At 42.2% G+C, this 18,779-nt stretch overlaps 1 protein-coding gene across 4 annotated transcripts in view; it reads left to right on the forward strand.

The window, feature by feature from the left end:
* The window catches only part of ERG (ETS transcription factor ERG), a 556,889-nt gene that overhangs the window by 487,468 nt on the left and 50,642 nt on the right, over positions 1 to 18,779 (forward strand). For all 4 annotated transcript variants that reach the window (XM_078656846.1, XM_078656847.1, XM_078656844.1 and 1 more), the window contains one exon: positions 4,034 to 4,185. In XM_078656846.1, the coding sequence (XP_078512972.1) occupies positions 4,034 to 4,185 (152 nt within the window). The remainder of the gene's footprint in view (positions 1 to 4,033; positions 4,186 to 18,779) is intronic.

Raw genomic sequence — 18,779 nt, forward strand, 5'->3', positions numbered from 1 at the left:
CGCTGTATGACAATGTATACATTTATCCGTCCTATTTCTGATCTATCTCTGATTTTTTAATACTTTTTTCTATAGAAATGACAAGTATTAAAACTATGGATTTTGAGCCAATTAACTTTGTGCTGATCTGTGCATTGTTAAAATTGGGAAAATCAAAGTGTGTGTGAGGTCATACTTGCTACTTCTCACATGATAAATGTAAAGCAGATGGCTGGGAATTTTTCAACACCATAACAGCCGTCAAGATTCAGAAAGTGCTACATGACTTATTTTTGGGAACACACATGTGATAAGCATTAACTTCTTCATGAATCGGGACATATCCTCAAGTGACTGCATTACAAGACCTCAGTGCCTACCTACCATCAGGAACACTGTGAGGATTATTGCCTGCGAGAGGCGAAAATGCATTTTGACCATTACACTTCCCAGTGATTAAAGCCACATTTGCAGTTTCCAGGTGGAATACAATGCCAGTTGTTGTCCTCTGCTGGTGTGGCAGTAAAGCTTTACCTCAAGTAATGATTGTGATTGCCCTAGCAACAAGGAAGGGAAATATAAAAAAAAGTTGGTAGCCACAAATTATTTCTGATCATCTAAAACTGGACGCAGATAAACATGTGCTGAGTTCTCTGTGTTGTATTTACATTTCTTTTTACATTACTTCAAAACTTTTCTGAAAAATTTATTTTACTAACTTTGTGTCTTGTGAAGTGGAGAACAAATCTTTATCGTACCTGTCAGAAATTGGGTTACCAATTTTGGAGGAGGGCACACCTACCAGCTTAATCCAACCAGTGTGGTTAGGTCACAACACAGTTCTGGCAGAATTTATGTTCAACCCCTTGTAGCTATAGCACAAGCAACAAGCAATCCCCAGAAAAGTGTGAACTACACAACCATGAACTGTACAATAAAATTCCCAAACCAATAGAGGAAATGTAATCAGCAAAATGACACCAAGATCATCAAGGTGGGTTAAGGGTGACAGAAAATATTATTTTTGAGGTCTAAAGTCAAAAAAGTGTCTGTAAAAAGTCAAGCTCTGTGGAAAAGCAACAGCTGGTGGTGGACCTAAGTGCAATTTCAGGCTTACCGTGGTGGAGTGAAGGTCAGATACACCAAGTTGGTTTTCTCAGTCTAAGGTTTTACCTTCAGACTTAGCCTTCGACCAGTGAGAAAGTTTCTTCTGGCCAGTCCTGCAGCCTTTAGCTCTTCATGGCGGGCTTTTGGCACCAGGTTTCCCTCCAGCCAAGTCTTCTGGAGGGAAACCAGAAAGCTAATCACTTGACCCAGGGAGAGAGCAGTTCCCAAGCCTAGGTACCAGCAGGATTCAGGAGTCTTTGTGTGAGTCTTCTTCTTTCAGCAGGAGTCAGGGGTCAAGAGTCGTCAGAAGTGAGGGATGCTCTTCAGGCAGTCCTTTTCTTCATTGTCATCTTCTATGGTCCAGGAATGTACTGAGGATGTGGTTATTGAGGTGGCAGAGTCATACTGGGTACTAGCCAACAATTGTAGAAAATTAACTACTAATTCCTAACTATAACCCTCTTGACCTTACTCCTCGATTTGCAGCACTTCCTCTTTGCATTACTGTAAAATTATTCAGTATCAGTCAGGCCTATCTTGAGCTTGTTGCCACCTTCCCTACCTGACAGCATCAAAGGTTTTCCTTGCTACTGTGGCTCTAGTCTGACTGTAAGGGTAGGCTCTGGGAATGTATAGGAGACTCCCTTCCTTGGCATCTCAAAATCAAAAGAGGTAGTGCTAAAGCTGCCCATTTGTTCTGCTAACAGGTACTATCCACTCCCAATTAGCTAATCCATAGTGGTCAGCAGTTAAAACCTATTGATCTTTTCTGGGCATGTAGGCAAGCCATTGACCTCTGTGACAGAGTCATTACCTTTCCCAGCCAAAAATGTATATTCCAGCTCTGGAGGTGTGAGGCATGGCTGAACTGGTTCTAAGTCGGTTCTGGCACAGGCAGACTAAAGTACCTTTTTGCAAAGTTACTTTTCTGCTTACTTTATCATAAATCCGATTTCAATATTAAGTCAGAATTTAGAAATAACTTTAACGTATTTTGGCCAGGCCTACACAGTGAAAACGCTTTTTGGGTCTATTTTACTGTGAGACCACACTAATCCAATATGTAGTGTATCCTATTTTATGTATTAGCACTTGGGCTTATAAACACTTTATAGTTATGACTATATTAAAATAAGCGTTTCCAAAATTTGAAAGACATTTTTTTCCTGCCATTTGTAACTACAGTACAATCAATCTGCAGCTTAACCAGGGAACACTAATGTTCCTGACAGATATATGTTTGTCACTTATATTGGTGGTGTACATATAAACTCTTTAGGCTCCATTTACAATGGGTTTATAGGGATGTTAAAGAGGCCAACTAGGGAGTTATGTGCTTTAGAGGGGAAGCACAATCACTTTATTACTGTTTACCTCTGGCAAGGTACACAGAGTCCTAAAGCCAGAACAAAATAGGGCCCAGAAAAAAGTCTGCGGGGATCATGCATAAAACATGGATTTGCTACAATAATCATATGTGTAGATCCAATTAAAGAGTAATATAATACTTTCTAATAAACCATGCAATTTTCCTGCCATCTGCTTTAAGTAGTGAGTATATTTCTTTTATAGAAGGTATGATTTACAAAGCGTTCCAGAAAACTCCACAATCCAGTACTGCTCTACAGGCTGCAGAAAATCAAATTTGATAACATGCCACCATAATACTATCTTGTGAACATTGAACTATGTCTAAATGGTTGACCTTGTGACACCCACATTCATGACATTTCACCACAATAAAGATTGTCTGCCTTTCCTCTGTTTGTTAAAAAATATGGAGTGGCAATTATAGTAAGTGGGTGCTATGGTCTCTGATCCAACGTGGTATTGGGCCTCTCAAGCCACAATTAGCATGTGAATCACAGCAACAAATTTCCAAAACTTGGATAACAACACTCATGATCATGCCCTATGATGGGCATGAGCTGTAACATATACATGTGGAAATCATTTATCAGTGATAAACCATAGAAAAATCATAGATAACGCTTTAGATATTATACTCACCACTAGAACTAGATTCTACTAAAGCGATGCTATATTCATGTGATGGACTTTAGTTCAGGTTTGGGTGCAGTTGTGAGACAGAACAGGAATTTGATATGTGTCAAAATAGTAAAAGGGTCAACACTTGGTGACAAGCCTTTTTTATAGAATTGCCCTTTTAGATTCTTTACCCCATACCTTAGTCCTCTGTAGGCCTTAATTTGAGTAAGGTGTAGTGGAAAATCATTGTATTTCAGGTGGAAATCGTAAATGTGAATTCTCTTCACTATGAGAATAGTATTCAAGGGCCAATTCCGCCAGTGATTCTCATTTGGAGACCCCAAGTCCTTCATGAACTGTAGAATGTACATATCCCATCAAACTGTAAACCACGCCCTGAACGTGCATTCCAAACTCTTGGAGCTAAAGATACTGGGGTGATCACTAAGCTTTCATGTTTCTGCTGAATAGGAGGAGATTGCAAATGGGTCTGAATTCTTGTATCGTGGTACCTTCATTAGACTAATCACTATTTCACTCACATTCCCAGTGTAATTAGCAAAACTTCATGTATAGTATTTTAATTACCGCTGTGGGTGTAAGTTGTAATAATAGATACAAATGAACATTGGTTGTGTGCTGATCTCTCGTCAATGATACCCCTGGACACCAAAAGTCATCAGGAGGGTGCAGGCAAAATCATAATTGGAAGAATTTGGTTTAGTTCATTGTAACACAGTAGAATTGGTGCTGTGAGGCTTAGAGTTGTATATGGATGTGTTTTAATTTTTTTAATGTTTTGTTTGTTCTGCTCTGGTACCCAGCAGAAGGGAGACACCTTTAAGCAGAATAACACCTGAGTGTAAGCTCCATGGAAATCAGTTCTAATGCCACGTCAAACCAGATCATGTCTAATTATATTTGGTGCTGATGATATTGTGAATTTGTTTTTTACAAGGAGCTCTCCAGATGACTGCAATGTGGTAAAAGGAGGGAAGATGGCCAGTGGATCAGACAATGTAGGCATGAACTACAGCAGTTACATAGAGGAGAAGCACATCCCACCACCAAACATGACAACCAATGAACGAAGAGTCATCGTACCAGCAGGTTAGTTGATAACAGGCACCATGTTTTATAAAGAACAAGAAAGTATAAAGCTGCTTCTGCTTGCTGGTGTTTTTTTTACTAACACGTCAAGAAAGATACAACACTCATTTACATTAATATATAGGAAAAATTATATTTTGAGTGTTGAAATTGTTTGACAGTAAACACAAGAAAACCAATGTAAAATAACATGCATAACTGAAAAATAGGTTCGCATTTTGGTTATATGTTGTGGAATGTCATCATGTTTGAAGGTGCCTAATTCTAATGGTCTGATTTAGCATTCAGCAGTCCAAGCCCCAAAGGTGTTGTACCACAATACTGAGTGCACAATTTTGACTTAAATGTATTTGCATGCAGGATATCAGCCACCACAATATCGTCAAGGTAAGTGTAAGGCACATGTATGGAGAGTTAGGAATTGTAAATAGGCATTTACCTGTATATACGTACCCTGTTCAAATATTGATCATCAATATACTACGCTCTATATTTTTGCAGATGATAGTTTTCGCTCTTGATATTGTGACATTCATCTCCACCAAGCCACTGGTGTAGAGTAGAAGGGAACTGCTACACATGATAAAACTCCATGGCATCTTCACCCTGACCTGCCCAGACTGCTCTGGCTCTGCCCCTTTGGCTCCACCACTTCCCCATGACTCTGCCTTCATTCAGCTCTATCTCCCTTGACCCTGCCTTGTGCAGTGACATTCTTCCTAATGGTCCAATGCACCAAGGAAATCCTGGGAATGTTAGTCTTGTAAATACACCTCCAGAACAAGGGTAGATATCCGGAAACCACATCAAAATATCCCAGTGTATCCGACCAATATGGTTACGCTGGCAGTCTCCCACAGTGAATGCGGTGGCTCTTTTGAGACTTCAGAGATATGCCTAGGTTGTTTCAGAGTGTCGGCCCCCACATGCAAAGGGTCTATCCTGTCTGTTACTTCTTGTTGGACATTGTACATTAGACATGTTTGGAAACATATTTTGGGTTTGAGCACAGTTAGGAGTAGTTTGTCGAGATACCATAGTCACTTCCCCAGTGCACTCTCCAAAGTATGCATGAGTCACAAACAGGGAAAGGACCATGAGGTTGTTATATTTGATGACTTAGAGGAGGTAAAGTAACATACCAAATACATGGGAAAAACAGGTCAAATATTACTCACTATTGATGCCTCATGTAGAGTATTGTCCCCATTCGAATATGGTGAACTGGATGGGTCAAAGACGAACCACGAAAGTGAAACATTATTGAAACCTCTAGTTATACGTTCTTAATGATTTAAGTGTGCACATTGCAGGAATTGTATAATAGCTTTACTTTGAAAAGTATTTTAATGCAGTAGAAAACCTCTGAGATATAAAAATGAGAATGTATGATGTAACATTCATGAGGAATATTAGAAACTATAATTTCTGACATACTCAGTTGGGTTGAAGGTTGTATATCCGAATACTGTGTACAAAAATGTAATTTTACAATAATGTCCCAACCAAAATATCGACTACCAAAATATTATGAATGTAAGTATATATGAATATACAAGTTTAGGTTTTCTGCTCTAAATTCCACCTCTCTGTAACTTGATGATATGTGTATTGTCAAGGTACATATATGTGAAGTTAACAAGAGTAAATCTATACTTACTTATACGTATTTATTTTCGTCATATTTTAGTATTCAATAGCCTAACTAGAACATTTAATCTATATTTGAGTCTTAGATGAATGCATATTAATTTCCTTTTCAATGATTAACATTTCTACTGAGTTGGTCTGTAGGAAATACACCTGGTAGATTACAGTACTGAGTTCATAGTCTTGATATCAGCTGAGAAGAAGCTCTCACTCCGCCGGACCAGAGAAGGACAAGAAGTGTAAACCTTTTCTAAGCCCTAAGCGTACTCCTCTAGCTAATATCTGGTAGTCGGGTCAGTCATTAAGACTACTCCTTAGAGACATGCAAAAAAGTATGTGTCATAAAAGTATATCATAACACAATACTGATAAAGCATGCAAAATGTTACAATAAATGGGAACGTTTTACCACACACATTAAGAAAATCATATAATCTGGTCAAAAGGTCCCATTCAAACAAATAGTAAATAACGCTTAATGTAAGACAATGGAAAGATGCATAATCTTGGAATAATTTACAAGGTGTACTTAGGGAAATTCCCGCATGACATACTGCTTAGGTTCAATCTGTAGAGACAATACAATGGTTCTGTGGTTCTCTTTCCACGTACCACCAGGCAGTTATCCTAAAATAAACTCTCTCTTAAAATCATCAATGACATTGTGTGTTAGTTCTCAAAAAAAGGTGTTTGACATCACATATAATTTTTTGTGGTGCAGATGACACAGTGCTCATTGCTGCAGTGGTGTGAAATATAAAAATACATATATACATTTGGGATGTCACAAATATATGTAGATCCTCAGTTCAGTGTGCACTTTGAATACTATATTAATTCCAATGGACACTGGCCAATCTTTATTACAGTGTTGATGTTTTTACCCACCCCCAAGTTTGTGTGGATCTCTTCAGGGCATATACTTGTTGTCTGGCACAACACCTCCAACCTTTGTGTATCCTTCGCTTGCTGAGTCGTTTCTAGCCATGATACCCCTAAATGTTCTTAATCTCAGCTTTAGTTAAAAGAAAAAGGCAGTCACAATCCAATCCCGGTACATCATGGCACGGCGACAGCCTACTGCATCTGCAATTCCAAAACAGTTAGTTGTCAGCGTTGTCAGATTGGCTGTAGAAGTGGGACTGGTCACATTATTTGCCTTCTGAGATAGTCATAGTTATGGAGCAAAAAACACTATCCAGCCAGACAGAGGTGAATGTTGTATCTAAGGAAGCTGCCATCAGACTGGTGGCCATGTGAGCTTGGCCTAATGCCCAAGCCTAAACTGGTTGTAAAAAACCTAGGGGTACGCCTTGATCGAGCACTCTCTTTTAAACAGCATGGAAACTGGATGGTTGGCCAATGTTTCCATGTTATTGGACTTCTACGGAAAGTTTTCCCAATATTACCGGATTCTACCAGGAAAACCTTGGTGCAGGCACTGATATTGAGCCGCCTTGATGATTGCAATGGACTGCTGTTGTCAGCTAATGAGGGTGTACTTGCAAAACTCCAGGTGGTACAAAATACTGCAGCGAGTCTAGTATTGAATGCCCCACCTAGAACCCCATCTAAACCTCTTTTAAACAAATTACATTGGCTTTCTGTCCGTAAAAGGATCAATTTTAAGATATGCTGCTTGATCCATAAGAGCCTACATGGATGTGGCCCTTCCTATTGGAACAATAAATTCATCCCATACAATCCTACCCGGGCCCTGAGGTCAACTTTTATTGAGAGTACCAACGGCAAGGAAGGTCAGACAAGGTGGAAATGCTTTGTCAGTTGTCAGACCCACCTGGTGGCATAGACTCCCTCTCGATCTCAGGCAATGTCCAGAACACTTAAAGTTTAGAAAAAAACGTAAAACATTTTTATTCCAGATATAGTCTGTGCGCCCTCGGATGACCAATGAATCAAATACCAACTTGTTGCTATTGCTTCTTTTCTGTTCTCTTTTTACTTTCTGTGCGCAGAGATACTCTGTTAGAGTCGATTCTAGCGCGTTATAAATCCATAAATAAATAAATAAATAAATAAAATTCCAAATCACTGAGCAGGGGTTTGTGATGAAACAGAAATTTGCTGGAGTATTTTCAGGTCCAGTAGAAGAAGCAAATGACTTGTTTTTGGAGAGTGATCTTACTAGCTTCTGTTGAACCGTAATTTCAGATATAAATATGCTGCAAGCAAAAAGAACGTTTGTCCATCAGACAAGGGTGAATCTTAATACAGATTGGTACTTCAGGGACTTCTCAGATCTCTGATGAATGTTTGCACATGTCTACAGTTATTTGACTGAAAAATTACTTCCCAACGGTACTTCATGTTATGTTATGTTATGTTAAAATCATTTTTACCGCGCACGGTCACCAGACGGTTTCATAAACAATAGCGAAGGGCCAAAACAACAGGATTACTCATAAGCTAATTGAAAAAGATGAGTTTTGCGAAAGCAGGTATAATTGGGACAGAGTCGAAGTGAGATCAGAAAGGAGTTCCACAGTGAGGGGGCAAGAAAAGAAAAGCACGTGCCTCCATGCTTTTTGCGTTTATACCTGGGGACAGTTAGAAGGTTGTGGGCGATGGACCGGAGATTTCTTGAGGGAATGTGACGCTTAAGGCTGGAGGAGGTGAAAGCCGGGGCAAGAGCAAGGAGGGCCTTAAAGACAGTACAGCCCAATTTGAAGATGCAGCGAGAAGCCACTGGGAGCCAGTGCAATCTCCTCAACAGGGGCGAGACATGTTGGTGTTTGGGCTGTTGAAAGACCAGTCTGGCCGCCTGATTTTGTACCAGCTGAAGCCGATAGAGATGGTAAGCAGGAATCCCAACATAGAGGGAGTTAGCGTAGTCGATACGGGAGATGACAAGAGCGATGATGACAAGTATGAGAGCCTCAGTAGTAAGGAACCTACGGATTTTGCAGATCCTGCGTAGATGGAAAAAGCAGGAAGATGTAACAGCATTAATTTGGGGCCTCATAGATAAGTCACTGGATATAATCACACCAAGGCTCTTCACCAAGTTGACAGGGCAGGGTGGAGGGCCAAGAGAGGGGGGACAAAAACTAGAGCTCCAAGGGTTAGAAAAGTAAGGGGCTGAAAAGGTGGACAGATGAACTGACTGAGAGCGCTGGTGCAGAAAAGACCTGATCCAAGTTAAAGCCATGCCCTTAATGCCCGCATTATTGACACGGTCGATCAAGATAGCATGATCGACCGTGTCAAAAGCAGCCGATCGATCTAGTAGAATAAGTGCCTGGGCCAAGTTCTTATCGGCGCCTTGCCTCAGCACATCCATTACGGCCACGATGACAGCTTCAGTGGAGTGAGCAGATCTAAAACCGGCTTGCTGGTCATCTAAAAAAGAAGACCCCTCAATGAATGCGCTGAGGCAACGGGTAACATAGGTCTCCAGAATTTTCCCCAAGTAGGGGAGAAGGGAGATCGGCCGATAGTTACTCAGGACAGAGGGATCAGCACCAGGCTTTTTAAGTATAGGGACTACAACCGCCTGTTTGAAAGAATCCGGGACAGAGCCTGTGGTGAGCGAGTTGTTAAGAAGTGCCAGCGGGGGATCAGGGCATGCCAGAAAGGCAGCTTTCAGGATTTGAGGGGGACAACAGTCATTGGGGGAGCCCAAGCTTACCATGTATAGCAGAGAGATAAACTCGGTCGGGGAAATGGGAGGGAACACATTAAAACGACAGGGGTTCATAGGGGGTAAAAAAGAGGGAATAGACGAAGAAGGAGGAGGGATATTGTTTTTAATGGTGATTATTTTATCAAGGAAAAATGAATTAAGGGAATCACCGAGGGCTTGTGTAGGTTGAGGTTGGACAGTGACACGGTCTGGCAAGGTAAGTTCCTCCACAATTGAGAAAATATCCTTAGTCTTAGAGGGGGAATTCAGGATTTTCTGAGAAAAGTAGGATGTTTTAGCCAGAAGGATAGATTTTTTGTAGAGTTTTAATAGGTCGACATATGCAATTTTTAATAGTGGGTCATAGTTGCGCCTCCACCGGCGCTCAGCTTGTCGGAGGGCCAGTTTGTCCAATTTCAGTTGATCCGTGAACCACCGCTGAGCGACGTGAGGATGTTTAGTTTTAATGGTTCTTAACGGGGCCACTACATCGCTTGCATGTACCAGCCACTGGTAGAGGACATCAGCATGGGCAGATGTCGAGGCCATGTCACTGGGGGCTGTCGTAGCTAGAATAGAATGAAATTCTGTGAGATTAGCTCGCTTCCAGTTACGCGCAGTAAAGTTAGTAGTAAGTGGAGGGTGGCAGGGCAAAATGAACTTCAGGACAAAAGATATAAAGGAGTGATCAGACCAAGGGCAGGGATATACTAGAGGAAGGGAAATATCAAGATTGGCCGTCCAAACTTGATCGAGGGTATGGCCCTTGTTGTGAGTGGCCACTGTGATGTGCAGATTACAATTCAGGCCAAGTAAAAGATCCGTGAATTCTTCAGAAAGGCGACTTTCACAGGGATCTGACGGCCAATATTTAAAATCGCCAATGATAAGAATTTTGGCGGAATTAATAACTAGCCAGGAAATAAGGTCTCCAAACTGCTGGGGAAAAAGGGGCATATAGTCAGGAGGTCTATAGACAAGGACACAGATAAAGGAAAACCTAGGGGAAATACATTTCAAAGTGCGAATGTCAGTTTTATGAGGAATGATAGTTTCAAGGATGGTGAACTTATATTGAGAACGAATAATAGCTGCAACCCCCCGCCTGCTCTACAGACTGCCCTGTTGGACTGTAAAATATAATAGCCAGTAGGAACAGCGGCGAGGATGTCAGGGGTAGAGTCATCAGTTAACCAAGTCTCCGAAAGGAGAAGAATGTCTACTTTATTATCTTTTATAGCAACAAGAGGAACTTGTGGGCGGACAATATTAACAAGGGGTCCAGTGTACGTGTCCAGGACTAGAGCGCGCAAAAGGATACAAAGTTCCCCATGGGAAGAGGTTTATCTACAGAGGAGAGATGAATACAGAGTAGACCATCAAGGAACCAAGGGGTTCCTCTGTCGGAATTGGAGAGCCTCACACACCCAAGGCGTTTAGATGTGGAACACACCCTGACCGTAGGGTGTACAGTGTCATCATTGGCTCACTGCTCCTCGTCAGACCGGCGCTGCAATGTCTGACGGGGTGCCAGCAGGCACCCTTTTGGCGGAGTTCTTTTATTCCTTGCCGGTGGTGTGTGCGGGTCAGGGAGGTGATAGTGTAGTCGGTGTAGAGAAAGTGAGTGATAAAAAGGGTAACCAGTCCACAATAGAATTTATTGGTGTGGCTGCTCAACCTCACTGGGTCGGTTGAGTAGAGGGCCAGAGGTCCTGCTCTAATTAGGCGACCCTAAAGGAGATTAAAAAGGGCCTCGCAGTCTGCTCCCGTGAGGCCAGCGCTGTCTGGTGGTGATGCCTTAGTCCATGCGCCAGCGGCCAGAGACACCTACCCCTCACGCTCGCGGCACCTGGTCAGACCTCTGGCCCTCTACTCAACCGACCCAGTGAGGTTGTATTTGTATTGTGTTTTGGTTTTCTTGTTGTGTTTTCTAGCACCTTTTTCACGTGTAGTACTGTTTTGGTCCTGACGAATCGCCGGATGGCGAGAAACATATTGACCACACTAGGGGGTAGAGCTAGGTTCTGATACATCACACAGTGCCTCGCTCCCCTCTCACCCCCCTTTTAATCAGGGAAGCAGCCACACCAATAAATTCTATTGTGGACTGGTTACCCTTTTTATCACTCACTTTCTCTACACCGACTACACTATCATCTCCCTGACCCGCACACACCACCGGCAAGGAATAAAAGAACTCCGCCAAAAGGGTGCCTGCTGGCACCCCGTCAGACATTGCAGCGCCGGTCTGACGAGGAGCAGTGAGCCAATGATGACACTGTACACCCTACGGTCAGGGTGTGTTCCACATCTAAACGCCTTGGGTGTGTGAGGCTCTCCAATTCCGACAGAGGAACCCCTTGGTTCCTTGAAGGTCTACTCTGTATTCATCTCTCCTCTGTAGATAAACCTCTTCCCCTGGGGAACTTTGTATCCTTTTGCGTACTTTATTATCTTCCAACAACTGAAATATATCAAGCTGGTGCTTCACCAGCGAGCGGGTATTGAGGTAGACTTTTGCCAGAGAATGTGGTACCGATGGCCTTGCGACTGGTGGAGTAATGGAAGAAGCACTGGAAATAATGGGAGTACTCAGGTCGTGTGTACCTGGAAAGGAGCTCTGAGAGGTCAAGATGCCGCAGTCCCGGGCGGCACAAATGGCACGGGGATAGAGTGGGCCAGAGCATTGGAGGGCAAAGAGATCCTTGGAGGAATAAGTTATGCGATGGGCTTAGTGGGAGGCCGCTGGACGCGGCCGGCCGCGGACGGGCGCAGATGGGTTTAACTTTGGCGCAACTTCGGCACGAAGTCGGTGCGCCCGCTGCGCTCGTCCGCTGCGCTTCCGCCAGGTCACCATCTTAAATAGCCCAAGGGGAGGGAACAACTAGCGCGCTGACCTGCGTCGACAGCGTGGCCGGCGGGAAGTGGTGTAGGGCGTGTTGCTCGCTAAATGACCCTCTGCTCGATCGGCACACAGCCGTGGTGGAACGGGGTCAGGAGCAACAGAGGCAGCAGGTAAGTAAATTAAAACAGTTTTAAAATATGCATCTAGTGTCGAAAATCACACCATAGCAATATATACAAAGGACATACACACGGAGGAGGCTAGCGCTAAGTGAGCATCAAGCAGCCTGGCTTGCCGCTATTGTCACAGGGAGCGCGAAAGCCCACCCCTTAAAGTAGCCTGGAGCGTTGCAGCAACTAGCGCGCTGACCTGCGTCGACAGCGTGGCAGGTAGGAAGTGGTGTAGGGCGTGTTGCTCGCTAAATGACCCTCCGCTCGATCGGCACACAGCACACTGACTTTTGCTATGAGTGTAAACTAACATTATAGGGCTTACCCCAGGTTAATCACTAAACCTGCGAAGTCCCCTCTGTGCCAGGCAATATATGCTCAATTACTGGGCTGCACAAGACATTAGTCTTGCATGCACAGCCTACCCACGTGTGCACACTCATGTGTGCATGTGTTCACAAGTAACCAGCCAAGTGCCTCTTACCCTAGCTGCATCGCAGCGAGCTTGTCTTAAAAAGCTGACACTGGAGTTTATCATTCACAGTCCATTTACTGTGGCATTAATGTGGGTGAGACAAATGTAGTGAGACTCACCCAAAAGTCCATACCGGGTGGTCCAAAAAGCAAAACATCTGGATGTACTGAATGGTTGGAACCCAATTGCAATATAAGGTACCACCACAAACTGGGCACATTTTTATATGTTTCCTTCACCATGTCATGCAGCCGGAGGTATTTCTAGCATCATACAGATGCCCCTGTATTTCAGACTTTACAGCTCTTAAACATTTCAGGTTTGGAAAGCACATACAGAAACAGATTGGAAGAGGAAAAAGATGTGGCATTGCAAGTATGGACAGTGTGGCTAGAGTTGTGAGCAACAAAAAGTTGACATTAGTAGGTATAAGCTCCGCCAAGAGGTTATTTTGTTACACCAATGGCTAACAAAGGGCACAGGGAGGAAAAGGAGAGAGGTTGATAGCAGGGTCCTCCTTTGATAATGGAAGTTAACTAAGAGTGGCTGGGGGAAATGCACAAGGTATAAAATGCAATAGCAAATGGATATTACATTAAAAAAATACATTGTCCTACATAATGCACAAACGTTTGTTTTAAGAATTATATTTAAGACTCACATTAATATGATCTACATGGTCTGTTGAAAAATTATTACAACCAACTCAGCAAGGCTCACTTCTCAAAGACATTTTGAATAAGTCTCAGTTATTCACCAATTGAATGAAAATTAATACCTCTCCTATGCTTTTTTTCCCTTTACAAATGAGGTCTAACTGTGTTATATAACGCACCTAAATACGACAACAAAATGTTGCACCAATCTGATTTATAGGACATTTAATAATGGATATCATGGGTTGCACTGTGTAAGTCCTACAACTGCTTGTTTGCGTAATGCTACATGTTGGCCAATGGTTTTTGGAAAGGGGAATGTGAGGCAATGCTTGGAAGTGGAGAGTAAAAGGCCCAATGTTCCCAGTTTTATACCACAGGCACACGTCAGACCTGCCAATTGGTAATTTTTTCTGACTGTGTGTGGAGGGGGCGTGGCCATGAAGGGGTGGGGTTTAGTAACAAGCACAGCCTGAGACACTTCTGACTCTACAGCACCCCCTATCACAATGCCTCCCCTTCTGCCCACCCCTACGAAAAACCAAAAAGAAAGCTTTTGAGGTAGCCGCCGATGTCCTGGGGTGGTTTCACACGTTGTATTGGACATCGGCTGAGCTAGGCCTTCAACCAGTTAGCTTGGAACCTGCTCCCTGCAGGGGTTTCCAGCTAATTATGTGTCCACTGTGTGATATCGGCTTCTCACCTGGTGACCGTGTGAAAGGAGCCGATAACGTGTGACACACGATGGGACCGTGAGAGTTGGCAGGTCTGACACATCTAACTAGAGAGGGAGTACTCTTCCACACAGGCAGCCAACTTACAGGTCAAAGATTGAAGCCTGCCTGTTACTAGGGCAGTGCCCTGGCAACAGGGGTTGCACCAGAAAAGAAAGTAATGCTGGTTAAAATAAGCACACGGTGTCTGGGCCTGCATAGCAGGCATCAGATCCCAACATAGACAATAAACCTATGGGGATGAAATATATGGACAAATCATGGTCAGACAGACTATCATGAACTGCTCAGAAAGGGCGCCATGCATGACAGTGGTTCTAGAGAAAACCATAAAACCTCTGCCAATCCTCGCAGCCACGTATCCACCTCCAGGACCTTATTTTTGTTGCTCAGCACATGCTGCTAGGCTCTGCTTGTCAGACTGTGCTTTTTTCGGTGATACCGTAAAATGTTATGATACTGGGAAACTGAGAACATATTTCTTGTTACACAGCAATGCTTTTCAGTTATTTTGCAAGGCATACAAGGATTGCCAAATGTACTAAAGTATATTCGTTCCTGTTTTGTTTAAAGCAGTTTAAGTAATCAATTCATAAAATAAAGGGTTTCAATGCAATAACAGATAACTTAAGCCTGAATGGTTTATTATAGTTTAAGTACTGAAAAGGCAGAAAATATTTTTTATTGCACAAATCTGGCTCATGGGCATTTTACATAAGCACTCGCTCCACATAATTTGGACACAAGTCATTTGTTCACAATCCCAATTGGTGGGAAATTATCTGGGTGAAAATAATAGATACAATGCAAAACTCTGTAATCTGTGTACAAAACACCGATAAGGCATGTTATGCCTTATTTTGATTTGCAGAGCTCGGTGTGAGTGGGCAATGACAGCACCGATAAATATCACCACTGCGGAATCGGTATTTCCCTGGTGTGGTCATTACACTACCAATTACCTCCTAATGGGGTACAAAGGGGTACAAAAAAATACTAATTGGCTAAAAGCTGAATTTGAATGCTTTTAATTCTGTATCTCCCTTGAAGTGCGTTCAAATTTATAATTTTGTAGCGGCACCAAAAATATTTGGTTGAAATTCAGTTATGTGATTCCCAGATGTTTCTAGTTCCCCGCTCAAATGTTGTGTACATGATGATGTGGCAAAGGTTCTGGGAAAAAACAAGACACAAATCAAACCCATATTTTGTAGATGAGATTCATCAGAGCTTGGAAAGTATATATAGCATATTTTATGAAGTGTTATCTCATTTGTGAAATAGATATACAAATCATACATTGAACACAGTTTCTGAAGCTGTTCTTATTATAGGAGCGCTGAATGAAGCACAGAGCAGACCATGCACTAAGGCCGCATGTGCAAACAATGCATACAGTAAATAGTGGTCGCAATTTGGGTGCTGACTTTTACTGAATGCATTGCTATTTTGCGACCCGATTAATGTACTGATGGCTTGCGTTACAAAATACCAAATTGTAGTGTTTCGCAAATCAACATATCTCATGAATATTAGAGGTAGCTCACAAACTGCAACCCTCTATGATTCGCCGCCATCACAGGGATAGGGGCCTGCTGAGGGCAGCAGACCACCATGTCTGTGGTTACCTTGAAGTACCGCAATCCTTTTTAGGTCTCGCCTAGGCAGCGAATGTGCTGTCTCATTGAGACATGCAGTATATGCTTTACCAGGTGGGACCCGCCTCACTTTTTCCATTTGTTATTGAGTGGGTCTTTCAAAATGTACAACTTGCTATTGGCTAACAGTGTTCCGAGTCCATCCTTTTTTCCTGTTGTTCACGCCTATGGCTATTGGCCCCTTTACTTGTATTAGTCCACTTTTTTTTGGTCTGTTGTTTTGGGGAGATCTATTTTTTTAATGTGCATTGCTTTTTGACAGAGTTGAAATGTTTCAGCCCGTGCCGAGTGTGTTTCCCAGCACCTATCATTTTTTTTACTTTGAGGCAAGCGCGTCAATATTTGATCTTGTGCAGAGTGTGTTTCCCGACACAGATATATTTTTTTACTTCGATGCAAGCGCGTGCTCTCCCCAACCAACTTTAAGTTTATTTATTGCGAGTTTATTTATTGATGATTAAGTGATTCAGCCCTCGCCAAGGCTCGAACCCTGTTCTCCCGCTCCCAAGTTGGCAGCAGTATATGTTGAGCCACCTCCTCACTTCCATTCTCTGCACCATTTGTTTCAGTTGGTTTCAGATGCTACATTTGCCCGTTTCAACCACGTTTTCTTAAATGTTATCTGTCTCACCCTTCCACGTGAGTTTTGTTATTTTTATTTGTCAGTCTCCACCCCTTCCAAGATCGCTGTTTGTTTATTTATAATTATGTGATACAGCCCACCCAAGGCTCGAACCCTGTTCTTCAGCTCCGAAATCCGCAGCTTTCGGAAATTTCGGTTTCTTGCGTAGATTGCTTAACAGCATTACAACAAAAGCATCCCGAGTGCATGGAATTATGGCAGAGTGGGTACTCTCTGCTTCCAAATACCTGTTTGTGACTGAGAAGTACTGGTACTCTCTCGTTACAAGCATTGCACCGCTGCTGATGGGTTCTGGTACTCTCCCTTCCAAGTGTAAGAACGGCAAGTACTCAGGACCCGGAAGAACCTGCCTGTTTAAAGAGCTTATCATCAATGGGCCTCGTGAAACGTCCTGACATCACAATACCGTCATCAGTTGAGACGTCACTTAACTTAAACTCAGGCCTGTGAGGTACTTGTGTGACAAGGCTACCTTTCACAACCAGCAATTGAAGGACCTTGTTCAAATCTAATTTGAAAAAGTGACAGACATTTTGTGATAAAAAGATGTACGCCCGACTCACTCATTTTTGGCTTCACTTTACCATTTGGACCAGGGTGTAGCTACCCTTGGTGCAGCAGGTGCAGCAACACCAGGGCCCAGAAACCTGGGGTGGGGGCATTAATCCCTGATATATACCAGTGCTGTCTCTATGTCAGCAGCGGAATATCTCTAGCGTGATAGACGTCTCTGAGTGTTGATTGAAGGCTTATTCTAAGAATCAGACATAGTTGCACTTGGAAATGCATGTTTCTATTCTTTAACGAGATGATTGTCACTAAATGGTTTTGTTGTGGGCATTTTTTAAGATGAGATGGGGTAAGGATGTTTTATTGGATTGGTAAAACGAAATGTATGGTATGAAGTGAAAATCGAAATGGATTTTTATTCTAATAGCAGACTTGTTGTTTAAATGCAGCTTGTATTTCTTAAAGGAAAATGGGATGCATTAAAAAAATGAAACTAACCATGCTCGAGCCAACACAATACATAAGTAAAGAATGACAGACTGAAATTTGCTCCTGGTGAGGTGGGAGGGGTATTAATTCTTTTTTAATGTTTAGCTACATTATAAGTTAAAACATGCCCCACAGACGCAATTTCAGCTGCAATTCTAACCCTTTGATAAAATATCAGAAGTATATTTTCAACAGGTAACCCAAATTAAGAGCCCAGTGCTGGGACCAGGTACTTGTTATATTTAAGAAATTAGAGTATATTTCTTTACACAATCTAGTAATTAAATGGCACCCATTTTATTAACTCCAACTCTTCATCAGCAGGTTCTAGAGACAAACGCTTAAGACATGAAGTCATCTTAAAATTATTTTCAAGTGTAGTAAGAGATCTTGGCAATGAAAAGTTTGGAGCAATATCTGGGGCTTTGATAATTGAGTTTTGCAGCAACACTTCAATTACAGGTCCTTCCCTACAGGATTTGAACCTCCTACCTTGTATAGGTAAAACGAGTAAAATACATGTGGGTGAATGCAGTTCTAGCATGCTGATGTTTACATTTTTTCAATTAAAAGTGCACATAGAAAAATTACTTCGGTGCCCGTGGGAAGGAGCCAATTTAATGCACTGTATTACTTTGAAAGGTGCTCTGAAGTAAAACGGCTATTTTATTCCACATAGCTCGGCTTTCCTTTATGTGAAACTTTTTTACTATGTGGTACACTGGAGCCTAATGGCGTTTATGTACTTTTTGTTTTTTAATGAATGAATAAGAAAATAAAAAGTAGGGTTTTCTGTCTTTTTTTTGCTTTTTCCCCCTGAAAAAAATTACTTTTTATGGGCTATTACACTTGCTTTAAAAAAAAAATCTTCTCTATGAAACGTTTTGAAAAAAATACAGAAAGACCCCAAATATTACATTCAGCTGCCCCTATATGGAACTATTCAAAAATCAAAATTGGAGTTTACCCTATCACGTGAACACAATGGATCTCGAAAGGAGCAAGTCACACATACACCAGATGATCTTCATTGGCACACTGTATGCCTTTGAAGGGTTACAGCAACCTTTTTGTTTGAATTACTAACGTTGGAGATGCCACCAACTGCGATATTGTATGTC

Source organism: Lissotriton helveticus, chromosome 8, assembly GCF_964261635.1.
Source record: "Lissotriton helveticus chromosome 8, aLisHel1.1, whole genome shotgun sequence".
NCBI classification, from domain to species: Eukaryota; Metazoa; Chordata; class Amphibia; order Caudata; family Salamandridae; genus Lissotriton; species Lissotriton helveticus.